At 42.3% G+C, this 27,378-nt stretch overlaps 1 protein-coding gene across 1 annotated transcript; it reads right to left on the minus strand.

The window, feature by feature from the left end:
* On the minus strand, positions 1-16,702 carry LOC139154937 (apoptosis regulator BAX-like). Its single transcript, XM_070730058.1, has 6 exons — positions 16,517-16,702; positions 12,971-13,025; positions 11,056-11,229; positions 7,261-7,393; positions 3,164-3,250; positions 1-167 (listed from the first exon to the last, which is right to left on the minus strand). The coding sequence occupies exons 1-6, from the start codon at positions 16,578-16,580 to the stop codon at positions 138-140; spliced, it is 543 nt and encodes a 180-aa protein (XP_070586159.1). The 5' UTR covers positions 16,581-16,702; the 3' UTR covers positions 1-137.
* Between the last annotated feature and the right edge of the window lie 10,676 nt (positions 16,703-27,378).

The raw sequence follows: 27,378 nt of genomic DNA on the forward strand, positions 1-27,378 counted from the left end.
AACAAGCAACAGTTTCATTTTATTATTATATCTTGTCGGGATTAAATGCATCCAAGGTTTCTCAAGAAGAGTCAATAATTTTCTTCGCCTTCCACACAGCAGGAATGAGAAATACCAATCTCTCCAGATTTTTATTCTTATGATGGGAAAAAGTTTAGTAGACCACTCTGAAAAGGAGAAAAAAAAGAATGGTAACAATTTGAATGCAAAGGGTAGCAAAAATATTTAACCGGGCAAAAGAAAAGTGAACAAATGTTTCCCAAGCGTTATTTTGTTGCCTATCTATTTCCACAGAATTTCTATTTTTTGTTCTGTAACCTCTGCAAACTGAGTCCATAAGGAGTTGGGCGGCTTATAAATTTGATAAATAAATAAATAAACAATAAATAAAGACACAGCAGAAAAGTGTCATCACATTTGGGAGGCGTTATTATCCCATTGTTCAGGAAAAACTGCATCGGTGAGATCATTTAAATAGTGCTTGGTAGAGTTAAGGAAAAAAGTTGGACGTGAAACCGTTCAATAACACTTTTGCAATGCCTGACTATGGCTCTTAATGTAGCCTGCGGTAAAACTTATCCTAATTTGTGGGTTGGCAGCCTGTAATTTCGAGGCTGCAAAAAGCGTAGCTGTTGTAGGGAACTCAACGCCTTTTTACCTTATGATCAGCAGGCTGGCAGGAAGCAAAGAGAGCTGTTTTCTCCCTGCTATTGTAAGGAGAAAAGGAAAGGGAGAGAGGGAGGGGAAGAGGTTGACAAGTGGTAGATTAATTCAAGAGTATCTCCAGGCAGATCTGTGTGGTTTCCATGGCCTACAAATGCTTCTCATTCATGAGCTCTTCAGGGGAAGCAATAAGCCAGCGGTCCACATACTTGGCAACTTTAAGACTTGTGGACTTCAACTCAGGGTGTCGAAAGGGAAAGTATTTTGAAATTCCCTGATATTTCCCTGACATTTCCCTGTAATTTACAATCTAGTTAAAACACAGTCATAGATGGCATCATAATGAACTCAATCTGTATAGTCTGGAGCAGTGTTTCCCAACCTTGGCAACTTGAAGATATTTGGACTTCAACTCCCAGAATTCCCCAGCCAGCGAATGCTGGCTGGGGAATTCTGGGAGTTGAAGTCCAGATATCTCTAAGTTGCCAAGGTTGGGAAACCTTGGTCTGGAGGGCAGAAGAAAAAGGGGGGACATGATCGAAACATTTCAATATGTTAAAGGGTTAAATAAGGTTCAGGAGTGGAGTGTTTTTAATAGGAAAGTGAACACAAGAACAAGGGGACACAATCTGAGGTTAGTTGGAGGAAAGATCAGAAGCAACGTGAGAAAATATTATTTTGCTGAAAGAGTAGTAGATGCTTGGAACAAACTTCCAGCAGGCATGGTTGGTAAATTCACAGTAACTGAATTTAAACATGCCTGGGATAAACATAGATCCATCCTAAGATAAAATACAGGAAATAGTATAAGGGCAGACTAGATGAACCAGGAGGTCTTTTTCTGCCATCAATCTTCTATGTTTCTATCATACCAAACGGCTAAGCCATGGAGAAATATCGGTAGCTGAGGAAGCAAGTTGTTGCCACAGTTATGCTCATTTTTGCTTGACTCTGCCAGGCAGCACGATCCAGGGTTTTTTACATGATTTTTACTATTAATTCCTGCTTTTAGATGATTCACCCAACTGGCTCTTGCTGTCTTAAGGACTAGAAACATTAATTTAAAAGACAACTGGTAGTTTTTAGGATTCTGAGCCCAACTTTGGTGTGCACAATCTGGTTTTATGGAACCCAAATTCTTCGGGAAACACTAAAGTTCCTAAATTGTATATATATTTTTTTAACTGGATGGCACTTTCCACAAACCCATCCATGTAGCTGCCTGGACTCAGGTTTAATTCAAAAATATCTTTATCTTTAACTTGGGTTTAGCTTGACATGCTGTGTCTGCCCCCTGATGGACTTCTTGGGAAGAAGCTGCCCCAAACAGTTTCCAAACAACTGCCTGAAATGTGGCTTCTTCAAGTCATTCAACAGAGAATTTTAAAAAAAAAACTCTACACAAATGCAGCTACTAAAAAGGAAGATCAGGTAAGACTACTGCTCATCTGTCTGGAACCCATATCACATCTCAGACATCAACACCCTAGAAAATGTCCAAAGATATTTCACCAGAAGAGCCCTTCACTCCTCCACTCGAAACAGAATATCCTACAAAAACAGACTAACAACCCTGGGCCTTGAAAGCCTAGAACTACGGCGCCTGAAACACGATTTGAGTATTGCCCACAAGATCATATGCTGCAACGTCCTACCAGTCAATGACTACTTCAGCTTCAACCGCAATAACACAAGAGCACGCAACAGATTCAAACTTAATACGAACCGTGCCAAACTTGACTGTAAAAAATATGATTTCAACAATCGAGTTATCGAAGCGTGGAACTCATTACCTGACTCAATTGTGTCAACCCCTAACCCCCAACACTTCTCCCTTAGACTCTCCACGATTGACCTCTCCAGGTTCCTAAGAGGCCAGTAAGGGGCGTACATAAGTGCACTGGTGTGCCTTTCGTCCCCTGTCCAATTGTCTTTCCTTTCTTTCACCTATCTTATATATTCTCTTCCTTTCATATATCCTCTCTTCTAAGTTCACTTTCACCCTCTTTTATATTATCACATGTCTATTTTTCTTCCTATGTATTTGTGTATTGGACAAATGAATAAATGAATAAATGAATAAATTAATTAAAAAAGAGAGAGAATGTGGCTCTTATGAGCACATGAGTCAGCTACACTCGCCAGGTTATGCATCATAGTTTAGTGAACCAACACAAATCTTGGGCAATTCCTAAGGTAAAATTAATGAAAAAGCATTGTGACTTTGATTAAGATTGCCATATTTTTGTGATCAGGAGCCAAACTCTTCTGGGTCATAGGATCTTCTTGAGATGCTGTGGCTTTCCAGATATTGATATAAGATAATTCCTATTAGTGAGAATTCGTGCTAATTGTGGTTGATGGGTCTTGAGGTTCAATGCCTGAACCAAACCTTTGGTACATGTGTTCTACAGCTGACCTGCGTCTACATTTTTAACAAAGGCTTCTGAAATCTTGGCTATAAGGAAAAACTCAAAAGATCCTCAGTCATACCACTCACCCAGCCTCCCTGTCCTTGGATCCAGTGAGCCAGCCGATCCTTTAAAAAGTTCATGACCCAGTCCATCACATCACTGAAGACACCAGACTATGGGTGTAGAAAAGAAGAAGAAAGACCAAAAATGATTCAAAACAGAACCTAAAATTTACAAGCTTTGGTGATCTTTTTTTAGTCAAAATATTGAGGAGAGAGAAAGTGGGATATAATGGCTAGAAAAATCAGGTTTGCAGATTCAGAGTTTCTTGGCTATGAATTAAACCTACTTGTCAAAAATTCAATAAAATATGTTCCAAAATTTGTGAATTTACTAGCTTATTTCAACCTGGTGACCAGTAAATCAGGACTCCCTAATTTGCAGTAATTATGGACATTTCAGACATAGGAAGAAAATACAGTGGTACCTCGTGATACGAACCGCTCGTGATACAAACCCGGGGTTCGGAAATTTTTTGCCTCTTCTTACGAATTTTTTTCGGCTTACAAACCCACCGCAGATCGCAAAATGTCACCTTTTAAAACAGCCAGGGGGGTTCTCGGCGTTCTCCCAAACCCGAACCCAAACTTTTTGGGTTCGGGAGGTCGCTGAGAAGCGCCGCCGCCCGTCTGTCACCTTGTGAAACAGCTGGGGGGCTTCTCGGCGTTCTCCCGAACACCGAAACTGGAAGTTCAGGTTCGGGTTCCAGAGGCCGTCGAGAAGCGCCCGGCTGTTTTAGAAGGTTACAGCCGGGCGGCGCCGGGCAGCGGAGCACCGTTTTTGCAATTGGCGGCGGTGTTTTCGGCCAATCTGGAGGCTGGAAAGGAGGTGGGGAATCCCAATAGGGAATTCCATGGGCGGAGCTTTGACGTCCGTCTGGACATCTTCGTGACCTGAATTTCCGGGTTCAGCGTTCACAAGGTGACAGCCGGGCGGCGGTGCTTCTTAGCGGCCTCCCGAACCCGAACCTGAAAAGTTCGGGTTTGGGAGAACGCCAAGAAGCCCCCCGGCTGTTTTAAAAGGTGACAGCCGGGCGGCGGTGCCCAACGGAGTGCCATTTAGTGATTTTTTTTTCTTTTTGCACGCATTAATCACTTTTACATTGTTTCCTATGGGAAACAATGTTTCGTCTTACGAACTTTTCACCTTACGAACCTACTTCCGGAACCAATTAATTTCGTAAGACGAGGTACAGTATTACTGTATATACATGTATTAATTCAAAAGTAAATCAAGAGTCAGATTTATTCTGAGAAAAGCGTGTAAAGGGACATAATTTTTCCCAATTGGTTTCTAGCATTGTTAATCTGTGAAAAGACACATTGAGCTAAAGGAAAACAAATGCTCTTCTAACCACTTAAAAAGAGAGAGGTCAATTATCTTTTAAATCTTCTTGCACTGAGTTTAGTACATGACTTCCTTCTGGGGGGAAAAAGCCACAGTTACTGTATTGAAAAGCTATCATGGCATGGCACACGACTTAAAAAAACCAGAATTACTTAGTGATATAGGGGCCTTTTTCTTTCCTAAATAGTTGGGGAATGTGAAGGGTAAATGGGATGAATAAAGATAGAAGTGAATTGCACCTGAAAGATTGAAGAACACAATCCATAAGACAAAACAGGTGGACACTTTAAATCTTGCAGAGGTTTCAAACATACAAAGCGTCCCAGGCAAAACAAAAGCAAAAAGGCTCAGATATCCTTTCTTCCTTTAGAATAGGCATATACAATGGCTTGACCAGAATAACAGTCAATGTGAATAGGAGATAGAAAAACTACCCGTTCCCCCATGTTCTTCCTTTTTAGCTCTCCATTGACTTGTTGCTATAAAAGAAATGTACATTTGGCATTCACAGAAGGGAAAATGATATATTGTGTGTCATTAGGAAAGACTTCATGAACTCAATCTGTATAGTCTGAAGGACAGAAGGGAAAGGGGGGACATGATCGAAACATTTATTTATTTATTTATTTATTTATTTATTTATTTATTTATTTATTTAGATTTGTATGCCGCCCCTCTCCACGGACTCGGAGAGGGGCGGCATACAAATCTAAATAATTAAATATGTTAAAGGGTTAAATAAGGTTCAGGGGGAGTCTTTTTAATAGGAAAGTGAACACAAGAACAAGGGGACACTATCTGAGGTTAGTTGGAGGAAAGATCAGAAGCAACGTGAGAAAATATTATTTTACTGAAAGAGTAGTAGATGCTTGGAACAAACTTCCAGCAGACGCGGTTGGTAAATCCACAGTAACTGACTTTAAACATGCCTGGGATAAACATATATCCATCCTAAGATAAAATACAGGTAATAGTATAAGGGTGGGCTCGGTGGGCCACGAGGTCTTTTTCTTCTGTCTTTTTCATAAATCTTCTATATTTCTATGTTTCTATCAAACACATCAAAACAAAAGATCATAACGGAAGCCTACAATTGCATCATTTGCATGATGGTGACTTACATGCCATCATTTTGACATCATGACTACTAATGAATGGATCCAAATATACAGAGTTCTCCCATCTACCATTTTCTCTGGAAAACTTCATTAAAAATTAGCCGGTAATCTGGATTTGCCTAGCACACCATGCCATGAATAAGGTGAACTAGCCAAAGCCAAACCAAAGTTATCCAACATGGTAAACAGCATATCTGACCCAGAGATAATAAGCAAAAACTATGCTATCTCTTAGTGTGACACGCGGGTAAGATGAGAAGGATCTAGTAAAGATTACCAATAAGGAGAGATGAACTATTTTAATTAAGAGAAGCTTCATCCTTATAAATCCTCTCTTTCAGGCAAGGGAGAGTCATTTATGGCAAAAGGGCCTCACCTGTCTGCCAAGTTGCTTTTCTGTAGAACAGTGAGTTCCCATCACCATATCTGCTAAAAAGCTGCATCAAACCTACCATGCCAGGGCAGGAAAAAATAGAAAATAATGTTTCCTTAAAAGAGCCGGGGTGGCACAATGGTTAGAGTGCAGCACTACAGGCTATTTCGGCTAACTGCTAGCTGTAGTTAAGCAATTCAAATCTCCCCACTGGTTCAGCCTTCCATCCTTCCGAGGTTGGTAAAATGAGGACCCAGATTGTTGGGGCAATATGCTGTCTCTGTAAAGTGCTTAGAGAGGGCTGTAAAAGCACTGTGAAGGGTGCTGATTTCAGCTTATTCCAGTCAATGAAGCAGTGGAAGTGATGTGCCAGTGCCTGGAGGCTGTTGGGGTCTGGATGGGTGTCAACAAGCTCAAACTCAATCCAGACAAGACGGAGTGGCTGTGGGTCTTGCCTTCCAAGGACAATTCCATCTGCCCATCCATTACCCTGGGGAGGGAATTATTGACCCCCTCAGAGAGGGTTCGCAACTTGGGCGTGCTCCTCGATCCACAGCTAACATTGGAACACCATCTTTCGGCTGTGGCGAGGAGGGCGTTTGCCCAGGTTCGCCTGGTGCACCAGTTGCGGCCCTATTTGGACAAGGAGTCATTGCTCACAGTAGTTCACGCCCTTATCACCTCGAGGTTCGATTACTGCAACGCTCTCTACATGGGGCTACCTTTGAAAAGTGTTCGGAAACTTCAGATCGTGCAGAATGCAGCCTCGAGAGCTATCGTGGGGCTTCCTAGATTCGCCCACATTTCTACAACACTCCATGGCCTGCACTGGCTGTCAATCGGTTTCCGGTCACAATTCAAAGTGTTGGTAAAGACCTTTAAAGCCCTACATGGCATTGGACCAGAATACCTCCGGAACCGCCTTCTACCGCACGAATCCCAGCGGCCGATAAGGTCCCACAGAGTTGGCCTTCTCCGGGTCCTGTCGACCAAACAATGTCGTTTGGCGGGCCCCAAGGGAAGAGCCTTCTCTGTGGCGGCCCTGGCCCTCTGGAATCAACTCCCCCCGGAGATTAGAACAGCCCCCACCCTCCTTGTCTTTCGCAAGTTACTCAAGACCCATCTATATCGCCAGGCATGGGGGAATTAAGACATCTCACCCCGAGTCTTCGGAGAGGGGCGGCATACAAATCTAATAAATTGAAATTGAATTGAATTATATTGCTTTTCCTGTCCGCTCCTTGAGGATGTTGAGACAACAATCATTATGCTTTCAAGTTTCTACCTGTCTGCAAACTTCGAATGTAAAGAAGAAGAAGACAACGATCCGCCCCCAGTTGACTCCAGTAGCAAACATCTCCTCTGATACTTCGGCCAAGACATGGAATAGATTTTGACTGGTGACGCTTTGTGCCATTCTGCAATGGGAAAAGGACATCTCAGGGCAGCACATACAGTTCTCAATTTATGACCACAACTGAACCCAGAATTAATGTTGCCAAGTAAGAAATTTGTGAAGTGAGTTTTGCCTCATTTTTCTTGCTACATTTGTTAAGTGAACCACTGCCGCTGTTAAATTACTAGCATGGTTGTTACGTGAATCTGGCTTCCCCGTTGACTTTGCTTGTCGGAAGATCATATAAAGGAATCACATGATCTTGGGGACATTGTAACCATCATAAATCTTAGTCAGTTGTCAGCCATCTGAATGTAAATCACATGACTATGGGGATGCTACAACGATCATAAATGGTCATAATTCACTTTTTTTCAGTGCCGTTGCAACTTTGAAGGGTCACTAAATAAACTGTTGTAAGTCGACGACTACCTGTACAATAAAAAATAATAATTTTGGAAAATAAAGCAAAATAATGTAAAAAGTAGCAGACCCAACAGATCAAATCAGGTTTCATTTAAAACTTTAAAAAAGCTTTTGTGGAGCAGGAATATCATTAGAAGCCCAAGACGGGAGAATGGATTTTACTAGAAAAATTGCAGAAGAAGCAATTTGAATCTCACTGCCTTTCACCAGTTGCAGCCCTATTTGGACTGGGACTCACCGCTCACAGTCACTCACGCCCTCATCACCTCGAGGCTCGACTACTGTAATGCTCTCTACATGGGGCTACCTTTGAAAAGTGTTCGGAAACTTCAGATCATGCAGAATGCAGCTGCGAGAGCAGTCATGGGCTTTTCCAATTCAAAGTGTTGGTTATGACCTATAAAGCCTTTCATGGCACCGGACCAGATTATCTCAGGGACCGCCTTCTGCTGCACGAATCCCAGCAACCAGTTAGGTCCCACAGAGTGGATCTTCTCCAGGTCCTGTCAACTAAACAATGCCGCTTGGCGGGACCTAGGGGAAGAGCCTTCTCTGTGGCGGCCCCGACCCCCTGGAACCAACTCCCCCCAGAGATTAGAATTGCCCCCACCCTCCTTGCCTTTCGTAAGCTACTTAAAACCCACCTCTGCCGTCAGGAATGGGGGAACTGAGATATTCTTTCCCCCTAGGCCTTTACAATTTTATGTATGGTATGTCTGTAAGTATGTTTGGTTTTTTATATTAATGAGTTTTTAAATTGTTTTTAGTATTGGATTATTGTTATACGCTGTCTTATTATTGCTGTTAGCCGCCCCGAGTCTCCGGAGAGGGGCGGCATACAAATCCAATAAAATTAAATAAGTAAGTAAGTAAGTAAGTAAGTAAGTAAGTAGCTGGTACTGGTGTGCTGTCCCACCCTAGTCCGGCACCAGTGCGGGCGCATTTGGCCCTTATCTGAATGACATTAAGCTCCTGAGCATGTGCAGAAGCCAGATCTTGTGCATGGATGCTCGTGCGAGAGAGATTTCGTCAACTTTCAGGATTTCTTTGCTTCTGCGCATGCGCAGAAAGAAAACACACTGAAAACTGGCGAAATCTCTCACGTGAGCATCATCGCGTGAGATTTGGCTTCCTGAGCATGCACAGAAACAAAATCTCACATGGGGGTGCGCGCATGCCCAATGGTCAAGCACAGCTACGCATGCGCCTTCATTTTTACTACCTCTCTCTAGAGTGGCTGCAACCCATTACTGATGTTAGCTCTAAGCCTTCTCTCCATTAGGCTAAAAATACCTAGTTCTTTTAGCTACTTATTGTAAGGTGTAATCTGCAGCCCTCTTGTCATCTTTGTGGCTCCTCTTCATGATGTAAAGATGGTTATTGAAATGGATGTTCATGTGCCGCCTCTATGTTGGTTGAGGCAGGCAGGATTCCCTTGAGTACCATTTGTTGGGGGTCAAGGGAAAGGGAGGGTCTTGCTTTCTCTTTCTACTCAAGATCCCCATGGACAATTGGCGGCCCATTGTGTGACACAGAATGCTGGACTCAATGGGATTTGGCCTGATTCAGCATGGCTCTTCTTATGTCCTTATGTTCTTTTAAAAAAAAGTTTTTTATTGATTTTTAGTTCCAAGACAAGACAAAGACACGTACAAAAACACATCACATAAAAAAGGAGCCCAAACTGCTCCGTATTTTTTAGAAGTCTAAGAAATTTAAATACGAATCTTGTAGATCATATTAAGAAAAGGTGATAAAAAAGAATCATAAAAGGAAGAAAAATGTATAAACTGTCACTAATTACTATTTACAAATGTTCACATAGTTTTGTACCATTTACTATATGTTACAGTATTTATAATAGCATTCTTTTATCCAGCCACTCATAAAACTTATACCAAATTTTATAATAGTCAGATTCTTCTTGTCCTTATGTTCTTATGTAAGTTGCTCAATGTCCCTCAATAGTGACATGGGAGCATATAAATTTAATAATCAAATGAATAAAATGTAATTTTACACAATTGTTTTAAATTTATTTTTAAAAAATTGATCCAAGTTTATTTTTGTTCTGAGCTGCCCTGAGTCCCTAGGACAGTGATGGTGAACCTATGGAGCCATATCTGCTGGCACAGTCACTCATGCCCTCATCACCTCGAGGCTCGACTACTGTAATGCTCTCTACATGGGGCTGCCTTTGAAAAGTGTTCGGAAACTTCAGGTCATGCAGAATGCAGCTGCGAGAGCAATCATGGGCTTCCCTAAATATGCCCATGTCACACCAACACTCTGCAGTCTGCATTGGTTGCCGATCAGTTTCCGGTCACAATTCAAAGTGTTGGTTATCACCTATAAAGCCCTTCATGGCACCGGACCAGATTATCTCCGGGACCGCCTTCTGCTGCACGAATCCCAGCGACCAGTTAGGTCCCACAGAGTGCGCCTTCTCCGAGTCCCATCAATTAAACAATGTCGTTTGGCAGGACCCAGGGGAAGAGCCTTCTCTGTGGCAGCCCCAGCCCTCTGGAACCAACTCTCCCCAGAGATTAGAATAGCCCCCACCCTCCGTGCCTGTCGTAAGCTTCTTAAAACCCACCTCTGCCGTCAGGCATGGGGGAACTGAGATATTCTTTCCCTCTAGGCTTCTACAATTTATGCATGGTATTTTTGTATGTATGTTTCGTTTTATAATAAGAGTTTTTAGTTATTTTAGTATTGGATTGTTACATGCTGTTTTTTATCACTGTTGTTAGCCACCCCGAGTCCACGGAGAGGGGCGGCATACAAATCCAATAAATAAATAAATTGCCCTGGCTCAGCTCCAACGTGCATGTGTGTGTCAGCTGATTTTTGGCTTGCACAGAGGCTCTGGGAGGGCGTTTTTGGCTTCCAGAGAGCCTCCGGGGGGATGGGGGAGGGCATTTTTACCCTCCCCCAGCTCCAGGAAAGCCTTTGGGAGGGCGAAACATGAGCCTACTGAGCACACCAGAAGTTGGGAAACAAGCCTTTTCCGGCCTCCAGAGAGCCTCCAGAGGAAGGAGAAGCTGTTTCGTCCTTCCCAGGCATTGAATTATGGGTGTGGGCGTGCTCTTTTGGTACCCAAGGAAAAAAAAGTTTTGCCATCATCTATGGCCACATAGAAATATAATTAATTAATTAATTAAAAAACCAATCAGAGGTCCATTGAAAATTGGCCTTTTCCCCAAAGGGGGAATCAGTGTGGCCCACAAAAGTTAATTGGCTTTGTAATCATCCTACCTGGTGATATCCTCATTACTTCTGAGTTCCTGTAATATGTGCAACATGTGATCTTGCAACGAATGCACCTGGGCAGCATCTTGCTCATCTTCTCCATTGGCTCTGCCATACTGCTCCAAGGAGGCTGGATGGGGAGAGCTAGGTGCAAATCTCTGCCAGAGAGTCTTGATGAATCTGCCAGAGAAAAAGGCAGGAACAGAAGGTGGAGTTAGCACTCTCCTACATTGCTTATCATCACTGGGTTCTGGATGGGAGATTCAACGTCACAGGCAGAGATGCTAAAAAGGAGCAGTGGAAAAAACTCCTTAAAAAGCACAGAGCAGCCTTATTGACAAAGCGATGCTCTTGAATTAGTTCGTTTGATTTTTAAAAAAATCTTCCCTTTGTTACTTTATAAGCGACTTAAGGTGGTGAAGATACAGAACACTCTTTCCTTCTCTTTTCCCTGTGAAGACAGCTCTCTGAACCCCCAAATCAACTTGCCCTGCAGATGGACCTTATGGGAGGCCCAAATTCAGCACCTCTGGACTCTGCTCCATCCAAGTAACAAAGAAAGCTTGGAGAGCATTAATCTGGAGAGCAGTAATATGGCAAATGATTTAGCTTTACTAGATAAGTGGTCAAAGCAATGGAAACTGCAGTTTAATGTTTCCAAATGTAAAATAATGCACTTGGGGAAAAGGAATACTCAATCCAAGAATTGTATTGGCAGTTCTGTGTTAGCAAAAACTTCAGAAGAGAAGGATTTAGGGGTAATGATTTCTGACAGTTTCAAAATGGGTGGACAATATGGTCATAAAACGTATCAGGAAAGACTTAACAAACTCAATCTGTATAGTCTGGAGGACAGAAGGAAAAGGGGGGACATGATCGAAACATTTAAATATGTGAAAGGGTTAAATAAGGTTCAGGAGGGAAGTGTTTTTAATAGGAAAGTGAACACAAGAACAAGGGGACACAATCTGAAGTTAGTTGGGGGAAAGATCAAAAGCAACAGGAGAAAATATTATTTTACTGAAAGAGTAGTAGATCCTTGGAACAAACTTCGAGCAGACGTGGTTGGTAAATCCACAGTAACTGAATTTAAACATGTCTGGGATAAACATATATCCATCCTAAGATAAAATACAAAAAATAGTATCAGGGCAGACTAGATGGATCTTGAGGTCTTTTTCTGCCGTCAGTCTTCTATGTTTTTATGTCAAGCGGTAGGGAAAGCAAGTAGAATGCTTGGCTGCATAGCTAGAGGTATAACAGGAAGAGGGAGATTATGATGCTGCTGTATAGAGAGCTGGTGAGACCACATTTGGAATACTGTGTCCAGTTCTGGAGACCTCACCTATAAAAAGATATTGACAAAATTGAACGATCCAAAGATGGGCTACAAAAATGGTGGAAGGTCTTAAGCATAAAACGTATCAGGAAAGACTTAATAAACTCAATCTGTATAGTCTGGAGGACAGAAGGGAAAGGGGGGACATGATCGAAACATTTAAATATGTTAAAGGGTTAAATAAGGTGCAGAAGGGAAGTGCTTTTAATAGGAAAGTGAACACAAGAACAAGGGGGCAGAATCTGAAGTTAGTTGGGAGAAAGATCAGAAGTAACGTGATATTATTTTACTGAAAGAGTAGTAGATGTTTGGAACAAACTTTGAGCAGACGTGGTTGGTAAATCCACAGTAATTGAATTTAAACATGCCTGGGATAAACATATATCCATCCTAAGCTAAAATACAGGAAATAGTATAAGGGCAGACTAGATGGACCATGAGGTCTTTTTCTGCCGTCAATCTTCTATGTTTCTATCTATGGTCAAAACGTACTCATCATATCACTTGTAATGCGAGCTGCTTGAAGTTGGTTATGAGATAGGCGGCTATATAAACATTATAAATAAATAAATTCTTGCCTACCCCCACAACAAGGCTTTCCCAATTCGAAGGATGCATGAGATGCTGTCAGAAAGTCCTCAGGGGGTGAAAAAAAAGAGAGACAATATTTTAGTTGTTTATCTTCCATTTGCTTGGGGCTAATCTCTAATCCATTCTCCTGCAAACTTGCTAAATTGGCTTCCGGTTTCCTGAGAATTTAAGGAAAATAGACAACAAGTTCCCTCTGGGGAAGACTTATTCCTAGGCTGCTGAATCAGACACCCATATTAAGAAATATCTTATTGGGGAAGAGATGGGTTGGGCTCACCCACCAAGACTAAGTCAGCCTCAGACTCCCTTCTGTGGCCCTTGAGGGCTCTTCTGATCATGAATATAGAAAATCTACAGCAAGGTTTCTTATCATGCAGGAGGGAAACAGAGGCAGAACCTCAGAATAAGTCCTGCAATCAATGTACCATAGCATCACTTAAACAACAACAACAAAGAAAATTCATTGGGAAAAGTAACTACCACATCAAAAGCTAGGAACAGTCCCATGTCTACTAGAAGGTAGAGGCTCATTCCACATTAACTCATAAAATAGATGATTTATTGGCTTGGCATGTTGTAGGAATTCAATCATAATAGAGCAAGCTATTCAGAGTACAGTCTCATGAGAAAATGCCAATAAAGGTAATGTTTTAATATACAAAATATGTAATAAATATGTGATATATGTAGTGTGTGTTTGTTTGTTTGTTTGTTTGTTTGTATGTGTGTGTGTGTGTGTCTCAGGGGTTGCCCCAAAGAAGAGGGAGTCAACCTATTCTCCAAAGCACCTGAAGGTAGAACAAGAAGCAATGGGTGGAAACTAATCGAGAGAAGCAACTTAGAACTAAGGAGAAATTTCCTGACAGTTAAAACAATTGGTGAGATCATCCAGAGGCATGGGATGAGGTATCATCAGTACATTGATGATATCCAGTTGTACATCTCCACCCCATGTCCAGTCAACGAAGCAGTGGAAGTGATGTGCCTGGAAGCTGTTGGGGTCTGGATGGGTGTCAACAGACTCAAACTCAACGCAGATAAGACGGAGTGGCTATGGGTTCTGCCTCCCAAGGACAATTCCATCTGTCCATCCATAACCCTGGTGGGGGGAATTATTGACCCCCTCAGAGAGGGTCCGCAACTAGGGCATTCTCCTCGATCCATAGCTCACATTAGAGAACCATATTTCAGCTGTAGCGAGGGGGGCGTTTGCCCAGGTTCGCCTGGTGCACCAGTTGCGGCCCTATCTGGACTGGGACTCATTGCTCACAGTCACTCATGCCCTCATCACCTCGAGATTCGACTACTGTAACGCTCTCTCCATGGGGCTACCTTTGAAAAGTGTTCGGAAACTTCAGATCCTGCAGAATGCAGTTGTGAGAGCAGTCGTGGGCTTCCCAAGGTATGCCCATGTTACACCAACACTCCGCAGTCTGCATTGGTTGCTGATCAATTTCTGGTCACAATTCAAAGTGTTGGTTATGACTTATAAAGCCCTTCATGGCATCGGACCAGAATATCTCTGGGACCGCCTTCTGCCGTACGAATCCCAGCGACCGATTAGGTCCCACAGAGTTGGCCTCCTCTGGGTCCCGTCGACTAAACAATGTCGTTTGGCGGGTCCCAGGGGAAGAGCCTTCTCTGTGGCGGCCCCGACCCTCTGGAACCAGCTTCCCCCTGAGATTAGAACTGCCCCCACCCTCCTTGTCTTTCGTAAACTCCTTAAAACCCACCTCTGCCATCAGGCATGGGGGAATTAAGACATCTCCCCTGGGCCTATACAATTCATGTATGGTATGTTTGTGTGTATGTCTGCTTTAATAACGGGTTTTTTAAAATGTTTTTAAATTATTAGATTTGTCTTGAATTGCTTTATTGTTGTTGTGAGCTGCCCCGAGTCTATGGAGAGGGGTGGCATACAAATCTAATTAATTAATTAATTAATTAATTAATCAGTGGAACAGCTGGCTTCTACAAGTTGTGAATGGTACTAGTACAAGTATCAGGTGTCTAACTCCCTGTGGCACAATAAAATCATATTCTCCAGGGTCACGCGCCTCCCCTGGCATCCCTCCATGACCACCCAGGGGGACACGCCCCACTATTGGAGAAGCACTGGGTTAGCTGTTGTTTGAATTTAACCAAGAAATTATTTAGTACCTACTTTAAGGAACTGATTGATTAAAGAACCTGTGTAAGGAGTCTTCCCTCTTTAAATAATGAATGGATTATTACATATTTAACTTGCTGAACTGTTGACATACTAGGTTTAAAGTACAGATAGTCCTCAGTTTATGACCAGAATTGCGCCCAAAATTTCTGTTTTAAATGACACATTTGTTTAAGTGAGGTTTCCTCATTTTACAACCTTTCCCAGTTGTTAAGTTAGTAACATGGTTGTAAAGCGAATCTGGCCTCTCGGTTTGATTTTTCTTTATCAAAAGGTCGGAAAAGGTGACCACAGGATCTCGGGACACAGCAATGGTCATGTGATCCTGGGGATGCTTCAAATGTCGTTAAGTGTGAAAAAAGGGTCGTAACAGTCACTTTTTCCCCCAGTGTTCTTGTAACTTTGAACGGTTGAACTGTTATAAATTGAGGTCTATCTGTAGAGGTCTTGTAAAAAATATGACTTCAGCAACCGAGTTGTCGAAGCATAGAACTCATTATCTGACTCAGTAGTGTCAACACCTAACCCCCAACATTTCCCCCTTAGATTAGACTATCCACGATTGACCTCTCCAGGTTCCTTAGAGGTCAGTAAGAGGCGTGCATAAGTGCACCCGTGTGCCTTCCGTCCCCTGTCCAATTGTCTCTCCTTATATCATTTATCTTTTCTTCCTTTCAAATATGTTCACCTATACTTTTATATCTTTTCTTCTTTACTTTTCTTTACTTATATCACTACATATCTATTCTCTTCAATGTGTATTATGCATTGGACAAAAGGAGAGGGGCGGCATACAAATCTAATAAATAATAATAATAAAATAATAATAATAATAATAATAATAATAATAATAATAATAATAATAATAATAATAATATGAATGAATGAATGAATGAATGAATGAATGAATGAATGAATAAGTCAAGTGATGGGGCGTTCACAACCTCTGCTGGCAGGCTGTTCCACTGGTTGATCTCTCTCACGGTCAGAAAGTTCCTCCTTATTTCCAGGTTGAATCTCTCCTTGGTCAGCTTCCATCCCTTGCTCCTGGTCTGGTCCTCTGGTGCCCTGGAAAATAGTGTGACCCCCTCCTCTCTGTGGCAGCCCTTCAAATGTCTGTATACTGCTATCTTGTCCCTCTGGATTGTGGTTGCCCGATGCGCGTGGTTAAATTAACTATTTTTCTCAATTTATTTAGCAGCACCGTAAACTCTGAAGCAGCGGCACGGGCCACCTACGCTGTAACCCGCCCCTGCCTGGACCGCGAGGTGAGGCTGGCTAAAGCAGCTTCCAATTCTTTCCTTCCTTCCCTCCCATTCTCCGCCTGGACGCATAAAACGGCCACTTTTTTGCACCGACTTTCTTACTCGAGTCCGCGGGACTTGCAACTGGGGCCATCGGCCGGTTCCTCCCGCTTTCCTCCGCAGCCATGTCGTTCGAAATCTAGACCGTGACGAACTTTTTACGCTTTGCAGATGAACTTCCTCTGCCGGCGAAAATGAAACTAGGCGTTCCTGAGGGGATTTCCCCTCCGTTCCCGAAATGTGGGAAAACATTGCAAAAATGTTCGGGTGCAGTTCTTCACCTTAAATGCGCTCTTGCACTTAACTTCTGAGGAGGCACGAAGTTTTTTGCCCCACGAAGCTTCGACCACACGTTGCCTAACCCATCAGAGGCTTCACTGTGGTTTGTGTATGCTAGAGTTGCCGCCAAGTGTCCACCAAAATCCACACTGAGAAAAGAATACTTTATGGAAACGGTTCTCCGTATCAGCAATTTTAAAGTGTGGACTACCACTCCCAGAATTCCTCTCCTGGCTGAGGAATTCCTCAGCCAGGAGAGGAATTCTGGGAGTTGAAGTCCCCTCCTTTTCGAGAGGCTCAGATTGAGATTCATGCTTTTATGAGGTTTGTGAACTCAGCCCAAGAACAATCCTAGGCACCAGTTCCAATTGCAATACGCTGTTAATGGGCATTCTTAACATTTTGGTTATTATGTTGGATGAATCTAACTACTATGCTGCAGTTAGTAAATCATGATGTGGCAAATATGGATTAACATGTCAGAGTTTTATTTAGAGTTCATCACCTGCATAATTCAGTCGATTAATGCATTTCTACTAGACTTGCCTTGCTCACCACAGCCCTCTTTAGAAGGGTTCAGATTATTCTTCAGATAAAACTGTTTTATCCTGTGACCTCAATTCTTTATGGGAAAGCCCGCTATTTTGCCCACTTATGTTAGATAGAGTTGTTTATGAGGCCAGACATGGGTGACTGAAGACAGGTGGGTTTGACAGCGATATCAGCTAAATTGTGGGAGATATTATCAAGCAGGGAACTGTTGAACATATAGAAAACAAAATGATTTAAATCTGTGTAAAGGAATTTCACAGGTACCGTATATTAAAACAGTATATGTAAAGAGGATACATTTTTATTATCTATTGTGAATTTGTGGCAAAGCAAAGATCTTTATTTTAATTCAGAGGATTCTTAATATAAAACTGAAAGCAGATGTCTTTCTTTCAGAACTGATAGATAAAAAAATTGAAAGAAACTTTGGAATTTTGTTACTGTATATGTAGACAGCAGCAATAATGTTACATGCACGAAGATGGATAGACACATCGACTCCCGCAATGGAAGAATGGATAGTAAAGGCGAGGGAGTTGGCAAAGATGGCAAAAATTTTATTTAAAGAGAATAATTTATCTAATTCGTTTACACCTGGAAACTGTTTCCAAACTCCCAACTGCAGAGCGGAAGATGAAAATTTGACTTTAGGTTTGTATTGGATTTCACTTTCTTGTTACAGAAATGGTTTTAATTAAGGAGAAATGGGAAATAAAAAGTTGAAATTGTAATTTTTCCTGTAAATTTAATCTACTGGTCTGAAAAAAGTTAGAAATCACTGATTTCATAAAAATTAGAAAATAATATGTTGTCCGATAATGCATAGTGTAGAGCAGTGTTTCCCAATCTTGGCCACTTGAAGATATCTGGACTTCAACTCCCAGAATTCCTCAGCTAGCATTTGCTGGCTGAGGAATTCTAGGAATTGAAGTCCAAAACTCTTCAAGTGGCCAAGGTTGGGAAACACTGGTGTAGAGCAAATGAACAACCCAACCCTCTTTTTTGCAAAAATAGTCATAAATCACTTTTTTTCAGTGCTGTGGTAACTTTGAACAGTAATTAAATGAACTGTTGTAAATTGCGGAGCCCCTGTACACTCTACCTTGATTTCTTGATGGTCTGGCAGAAAGAAATAGCTGTGTTATGCTATAATTAGGTGGATACTGTATGGAGTTGATTAACAATTGTATTCAGCAAGTATCTATCAATGACTCTGTCAAATTGGTGATTAAAGGCTGACTCTTTTTGCTAGATTTGTGTTGTGCAAAATAATTATAAATAATCTGGTTGAGGAATTAGAAAATGCAATTATCAAATCTGTGAGCCAATGGCTACTGCCTGATAAACAGAGGGCAGTTCCACTTGGGAACATCTGCTCAGCTCCATCTGATTATGGTGTGGTCCTTTCCAAACCTGGAAGGTGTCCTGTCCTGTATGGCAGTCGGCCGGTAATTAGCCCCAAATTAAAACTCAAACAAAAAGGTTTCAAAATGGAGAAAAGTCTATTTACAAGGACATTTGTTGAACTGCACAAACACAGACCAAAACAATGTCTCTTTCAACTTGCCAAAATCCAGGCCTGAGGCCAAGTTGATTCTCAGCCAAAGTCTACTTACAAGAAATTAGAAACATAGAAACATAGAAGTCTGACAGCAGAAAAAGAGCTCATGGTCCATCTAGTCTGCCCTTATACTATTTTCTGTATTTTATCTTAGGATGGATATATGTTTATCCCAGGCATGTTTAAATTCAGTTACTGTGGATTTATCTACCACGTCTGCTGGAAGTTTGTTCCAAGGATCTACTACTCTTTCAGTAAAATAATATTTTCTCATGTTGCTTTTGATCTTTCCCCCAACTAACTTCAGATTGTGTCCCCTTGATCTTGTGTTCACTTTCCTATTAAAAACACTTCCCTCCTGAACCTTATTTAACCCTTTAATATATTTAAATGTTTCGATCATGTCCCCCCTTTTCCTTCTGTCCTCCAGACTACACAGATTGAGTTCATGAAGTCTTTCCTGATACGTTTTATGCTTAAGACCTTCCACCATTCTTGTAGCCCGTCTTTGGACCGGTTCAATTTTGTCAATATCTTTTTGTAGGTGAGGTCTCCAGAACTGAACACAGGATTCCAAATGTGGTCTCACCAGCATTCTATATAGCGGGATCATAATCTCCCTCTTCCTGCTTGTTATACCTCTAGCTATGCAGCCAAGCATCCTACTTGCTTTCCCTACCGCCTGACTTATTAACCCTATAGATGTCCAGTACTGTATCAAAGTTTGTCAGGCAAAAACATTCTTCACAGGCTCTTCTCCTCCGGAGTCACAAACGTTGGCTTCTTGCAGAGCACCTTCCAAGTCCTCCCCTGAGTCTACGGAGAGGGGCGGCATACAAATCTAATAACTAATAATAATAATATACTCTCTGGGAGTGCAGTCTATGCACAGCTGAGCTCACTTTCTCTTTCTGAGCTTTCTTAACTGCTCCTTCCTCCCCTGCATCCTTCTTACCCATACATTCAGGATCGGGTCCTTTATCTCCTCTTCCTCCTCATCAGATCCTGGCAAAGCCCCAGTTTGGGAGCTGCAAATCCTCAGTTGGGGGCTCTACAGCCTCTGTAGACTCCTCACATCCAGACTCCTCCTCCAGCTCGCTGTCTGACTCCTACGACAGCCAAACAGGCCGACCGTGCTGATGTCCCCAGTTCATCAGCCTCAAAGTCTGTTGCCAGAGGGCCTGGCTGCAAGCCAACCACAACAGAAGGTGGGCTAGCCCAGTATTTCCCAACCTTGGCAACTTGAAGAGATCTGGACTTCAACTCCCAGAATTCCCCAGCCAGCCTTTGCTGGCTGCGGAATTCTGGGAGTTGAAGTCCAGATCTCTTCAAGTTGCCAAGGTTGGGAAACACTGGGCTAGACGATCTCTACAATACATTCCACAAAACTCTTTTAACAGTGTGTGCAAGTTGGAAGGAAAGCTTCCAACTCCATCTCAAGTACAGGTTCTCCACTGGGCTGTGTCTTGAGTTTGCTACTGTTCACCTTGATAACCCACAACAGCTGTGCCAAAAAGGCTACAAATTATATTGTGAAGTACGCGGATGTCACAGCATTTGATGGGTCTTATCCGAGATGTAAATGAATTATAAGGAAGAGGTGAAGGATCTGGTGGACTCATGCAATAAAAGTAACTTGATTTTAAAGGAGATCATTGTAGATTTTACATAGAGATGGCATAGTTATATTCAACTAGGTATTAAAGATGCAACTGTAGAGGTGGCCAACAGTATTAAGTATCTGAGGGTGCGGATAACTATCTGAACTGATTTTTCCATATACAGTGGTACCTCAAGATACGAACCCCTCGTCTTACGAACAACTCGTGATACGAACCCGGGGTTCAGAAAAATTTTGCCTCTTCTTACGAACTTTTTTCGAGTTACGAACCGGCGTTCGGAGACTGCTGGGAAGCCGCGCGGCTGTTTTAAAAGGTGACAGCCGGGCAGCGGGGCTTCCCAGAAGCCTCCCGAACGCCGGTTCGTAACTCGAACAAAGTTCGTAAGAGGCAAAAATTTTCTGAACCCCGGGTTCGGTTCGGGAGGTTGCTGGGAAGCCCCCCAGCCCGGCTGTCACCTTTTAAAACAGCCGCGCCGCTTCCCAGCTGTCTCCCGAAGCCGAACGTGGAAGTTCGGCTTTAGCGTTTGGCTTCAGGAGACAGCTGGGAAGCGGCGCGGCTGTTTTAAAAGGTTGCAGCCGGCCTGGGGGGCTTGCCAGCACCCCCCGAACCTGGGTTCGGGTGGGTGCTGGGAAGCCCCCCAGGCCGGCTGTCACCTTTTAAAACAGCCACGCCGCTTCCCAGCAGTCGCTGAAAGCCATTTTTTTGCGGGGGTTTTTTTGGTTGCACGGATTAATTGACTTTACATTGTTTCCTATGGGAAACAATGTTTCGTCTTACGAACCTTTCGTCTTACGAACCTCCTCCTTGCACCAATTAAGTTCGTATCATGAGGTATTACTGTACCATCATTAGTGAAGTATGCGAAGATCTGCCTTGGTTGTGGAGAACACATCTTTCTCCTGCTATCATGGTCACTTTTTACAAAGACACAATTGAAACTGTATCATCCTTTGCTTTGGTGGCAGCAGTGCCTCAGATAGAAAGTCCATACAGAGAGGGGCAAGGACAGTGGAGATTAGGGGAAACTCGCTTCCTGTCATTTAAGATACAGTAGTCCCTCGCTATACCGCGCTTCACCTACTGCGGCTTCACTTCATCGCGGGTTTCTGAGGAAGTCGATCGGCAGATTTAAACAGCCCGCCGAACTCGATCGGCAGTTTTTTAAAATATATATATATATATATATATATATATATATATATATATATATATATATATATATATAAAATTGTAAATACTGTATTTAAATACTGTATCTAAAATAAATACTGTGTGGGAAGGGTTTATAAACACTTAAAACAATGAAAACTTACCAAACAATTACAATATAAATACTTCAATAAGTACTATCAGTCGATAAATTCCCCATCGCGGATTTCACCTATCACGGCCAGGTCTGGAACGTAACACCAGCGATAGGTGAGGGACTACTGTGCTGTGTGTCTAACAAAGAATTTTAAGAGTTTTGAAATATTCTTAGTAGGACTACCAGACTTTATAAGAGCTTTGTTCTCTGTCATCCATATTATAAACTTGTGAGATTCATTTTTCTCACCATGTACATGTGTACATCCGAACTACTTTGTTTCTGTGTGTCATGTATGTCAGTGTATATATAATTTCTATAAAGAAAACTCTGGAACATGCATTTTTTTCATTTTTAATTTCCACACTAACAAAAAAAATCCATTGTAATTTCAATTGACAGATTAAAGATGAATCAAACATTTTTTTAAAAAAAATTATAAAATGGTAAGGTAGTTTTCAAAAAAATGTTTTTGTTAAACAAAAGTGTAGAAACTATTGCCTAAGTAAGGGAAGGGTCAATTGCATAGAAAATACAGACATGAATAAACGTGGAACAGTAGAACAGCTAAACCTGGGTGCATGGTTAACGTTGGCTTTACAATCAGATGTGACTGGATCCCAACCTTAAGAGGTACAGCTCTCAGGCATGCAGGCCTCTTGTGGTATATGTCATGCACTCCAGAAATATACATAATTCAAGAATTTAATTCCTGATCAAAGACATGACAGCTTGTTAGGATGTATGGTTAAGCAGGCAAAGATACCAGACTGAGGACAGCTAAGAGAATAGGGTGCTGTCTAAATTGCCCACATGGCTGACACAGTTTCAAATATTGTTTCCTTCCTTCATTGCCTTCTGAACAGATAGATGAAGTGAACCTGATGGCAAGGATGAAAAACTTAAGGTGGTTGAGTAACCATTGCTACCCTTGGAGCTTTGAAATATTCCTAGCAGGACTACCAGATTCTCTGACAGCTTAGAAACATAGAAACATAGAAGTCTGACGGCAGAAAAAGACCTCATGGCCCATCGAGTCTGCCCTTATACTATTTTCTGTATTTTATCTTAGGATGGATATATGTTTATCCCAGGCATGTTTAAATTCAGTTACTGTGGATTTATCTACCACGTCTGCTGGAAGTTTGTTCCAAGGATCTACTACTCTTTCAGTAAAATAATATTTTCTCATGTTGCTCTTGATCTTTCCCCCAACTAACTTCAGATTGTGTCCCCTTGTTCTTGTGTATACTTTCCTATTAAAAACACTTTCCTCCTGGACCTTATTTAACCCTTTAATATATTTAAATGTTTCGATCATGTCCCCCCTTTTCCTTCTGTCCTCCAGACTATACAGATTGAGTTCATTAAGTCTTTCCTGATACGTTTTATGCTTAAGGCCTTCCACCATTCTTGTAGCCCGTCTTTGGACCCGTTCAATTTTGTCAATATCTTTTTGTAGGTGAGGTCTCCAGAACTGAATACAGTATTCCAAATGTGGTCTCACCAGTTCTCTATATAGCGGGATCATAATCTCCCTCTTCCTGCTTGTTATACCTCTAGCTATGCAGCCGAGCATCCTACTTGCTTTCCCTACCGCCTGACGGCACTGTTCACCCATTTTGAGACTGTCAGAAATCACTACCCCTAAATCCTTTTCTTTTGAAGTATTTGCTAACACAGAACTGCCAATACAATACAGCTTTGTTCCCCATACCATCCATATTGCAAACTTTTCTCACCAGGTACATGTATACATCTGAACTACTTTGTTTCTGTGTGGAACATATATGTGGGTGTATACATAATTTTGTATTTATTTATTTTGTCATGTTCATGTAGTATATATATATTGGAGGTGATCACCTTTTGAGAGCTGTATGCAATGAATTTTTTATGTATGGCAGTTAATGTACATTCAGAACGACAATACATTTATTATTCTAGTCTATCCTATCCACCTAATGAAAAGGAAGGACACACTGGAGAAGAGCCTAATTCTGGAACAGACTGAGGGCAAAAGAAGGGGACAGAAAATGAAGTGGCTGGATGGAATCACTGAAGCATAGAAACATAGATGATTGACAGAAGAAAAAGACCTCATGGTCCATCTAGTCTGCCCTTATACTATTTCCTGTATTTTATCTTAGGGTGGATACATGTTTATCCCAGGCATGTTTAAATTCAGTTACTGTGGATTAACCAACCACGTCTGCTGGAAGTTTGTTTCAAGCATCTACTACTCTTTCAATAAAATAATATTTTCTCATGTTGCTTCTAATCTTTCCTCCAACTGACCTCAGATTGTGCCCTTGTTCTTGTGTTCACTTTCCTATTAAAAACACTTCCCTCCTGAATCTTATTTAACCCTTTGACATATTTAAATGTTTCGATCATGTCCCCCCTTTCCCTTCTGTCCTCCAGACTATACAGATTGAGTTCATTACGTCTTTCCTGATCAGTTTTATGCTTAGGACCTTCCACCATTTTTGTAGCCCGTCTTTGGACCTGTTTAATTTTATCAATAACTTTTTGTAGGTGAGGTCTCCAGAACTGAACACAGTATTCCAAATGTGGTCTCACCAGCGCTCTATACAGCGGGATTTAAGCATTTAGTTTAATTTAAGCAGTCGCCGCAAGCTTAAATAGACTCCAGGGGATGGTAAGTCCAGAGGAATGTTGTCCATGGGGTCTTGTGGGTTGGATATGACTATGCGACTAACCATAAAAATGCTATTCCATTCCAATTTCAACTTGGAAAAAATACTTTGGAACCTCTGTTGATGTAAAACACCAGCCCACTTGCCGACAGATGAGTCATTCACACTCACTGTGGAGTGCTAACAATAATAATAATTATAATAATAATTTATTATTCAATTCAATTCAATTTATTAGATTTGTATGCCACCCCTCTCCGAAGACTTGGGGCGGCTCACAACAGTAATAAAAACAGTATAACAATGGAACAAATCTAATAATAACAATTATATAAAAAAAACCAACTGTTAAAAACCATACAATACCAAACATAAAATATAAGAAAGCCTGGGGAAGATGTCTTAGTTCCCCCATGTCTGGCGATATAGGTGGGTCTTGAGTAACTTGCGAAAGACAAGGAGGGTGGGGGCTCTTCTAATCTCCGGGGGGAGTTGATTCCAGAGGGCCGGGGCCGCCACAGAGAAGGCTCTTCCCCTGGGGCCCGCCAAACGACTTGTAGATTTGTATGTCGCCCCTCTCCGAAGACTCAGAGCGGCTTTCTTACCAAATAGGTTTCTTACCAAAATTCAGAGCGCTGGAATCAATCCATACAGGCCATCATGACTCAGCACCCATGTAATCCCAGGTCTGCTCTGGGAGAACTGACCTATTTAATTCACTTCTCCCAAGTAAGGATGTTGACAAGATTTCCCTCAATGAGATTGCGGGACAAAAGACAATGTTTTCCTGTTATGTCCCACTCCTGTGGAATAGTTCAGGTGTTTCCAAACATGGTAATTTTAAGACACGAGGACTTTAAACTCCCATGATTCTTCAGACAGCATGACAGGCTAAGGAATTTATTTATTTATTTATTAGATTTGTATGCCTCCCCTCTCCGTAGACTCGGGGGTGGCTCACAGCAATAATAAATACAATGTAAAAACAAATCTAATAATTTAAAAAACATTACAAACCCCGTTATTAAAAGCAAACATACACACAAACATACCATGTATAAACTGTATAGGCCCGGGGGAGATGTCTCAGTTACCCCATGCCTGACGACAGAGGTGGGTTTTCAGAAGTTTACGAAAGGCAAGGAGGGTGGGAGCAGTTCTGATCTCTGGGGGGAGCTGCTTCCAGAGGGTCGGGGCCACCACAGAGAAGGCTCTTCCCCTGGGTCCTGCCAAATGGCATTGTTTAGTTGAGGGGACCCGGAGAAGGCCAACTCTGTGGGACCTAACCGGTCACTGGGATTTGTGCGGCAGAAGGCGGTTCCGCAGATATTTTGGTCCGATACCATGAAGGACTTTATAGGTCATAACCAACACTTTGAATTGTGACCGGAAACTGATCGGCAACCAATGCAGACTGCGGAATGTTGGTGTAACATGGGCATACTTAGGGAAGCCCATGATTGCTCTCCCAGCTGCATTCTGCACGATCTGAAGTTTCCGAACACTTTTCAAAGGTAGCCCCATGTACTAGAGAGCATTACAGTAGTCAAGCCTCGAGGTGATGAGGGCATGAGTGACTGTGAGCAGTCAGTCCCGGTCCACATAGGGCCACAACTGGTGCACCAGGCGAACCTGGGCAAACGCCCCCCTCGCCACAGCTGAAAGATGGTTCTCTAATGTAAGCTGTGGATCGAGGAGGACGCCCAAGTTGTGGACCCTCTCTGAGGGGGTCAATAATCCCCCCCAGGCTATGGACGGATAGATGGAATTGTCCCTAGGAGGCAGAACCCACAGCCACTCCATCTTATGCGGGTAGAGTTTGAGTCTGTTGACACCCATCCAGATCCTAACAACCTCCAGGCACCGGCACATCATTTCCACTGAATTCTGGAAATTAAAGTCTGCAAGTTTTAAAACTGCAAAGTTTGGAGGCCCCTGGAATAGTTCATCACCAAAGTTCTGGACTACACCCTCCCTGATAGCGTTTGAGACCCAGCTGCTACAGAGCTTTTATGAAAGTGTGATTTTAACAATACCATGTCACCAGTGAAGGGATTTGAAGATGGATGGATCATTATGGATTTTATGATGTGGTTCCACTTAACAGTAGTGATTCAACTGTGGCAAAAAGGTTCTAAAATTTGATGCAACTCACTGAACAGCCTCCTTGCTTAGCAGTGGCAATTCTGGTCTGAGTTATGGTCGTATGTTGAAGATACCAGTATAGTTTAAAGTCCAGAAACTGTAATTAGCTAATCGTGTCTTATGAGTTTGGGCAGTGTTTCTCAACCTCAGTCACCTTTAAGATGGAGTATAACATAGAAAAGAACAGAATAGCAGTTGGAAGGGATGTTATGAGCCACCCAGAGTCTTCAGAGAAGGGTAGCATATAAGTCCAATTGATAAAAATAAAATAAATAAGTCTTGAAGATCTAGTCCAAAGGTAGGCAAAGTTGGCTCTTCCATAACATGTGGACTTCAACTCCCAGAATTCCTGAGCTAGCATGATTGGCTCAGGAATTCTGGGAGTTGAAGTCCATAAGCCATAGAAGAGCCAACTTTGCCTACCCCTGGACTAGTCCAACCCCTGCTTAGGCAGGAAACCCTATACCAGTGATGGCGAACCTTTTTTTCCTCAATGCCGAAAGAGCGTGGACGAGCACTATCACACATGTGCGAGTGCTCACACCCATAATTCAATGCTTGGGAAGGGCAAAAACGCCTTCCCTCATCCCCCCTGGAGGCTCTCTGGAAGCCAAAAACGCCCTCCCAGAGCCTCTGTGTGAGCCAAAAATCAGCTGGCCAGCACACACATGCATGTTGGAGCTGAGCGTGCCAGCAGATATGGTTCTGTGTGCCACCTATGGCACCCATGCCATAGGTTCGCCATCACTGCCCTATACCATTTCAGACAAATTGTTATACAATCTTTTCTTAATAACTCC

The sequence above is a fragment of the Erythrolamprus reginae genome, chromosome Z (genome assembly GCF_031021105.1).
Source record: "Erythrolamprus reginae isolate rEryReg1 chromosome Z, rEryReg1.hap1, whole genome shotgun sequence".
NCBI lineage: Eukaryota > Metazoa > Chordata > Lepidosauria > Squamata > Dipsadidae > Erythrolamprus > Erythrolamprus reginae.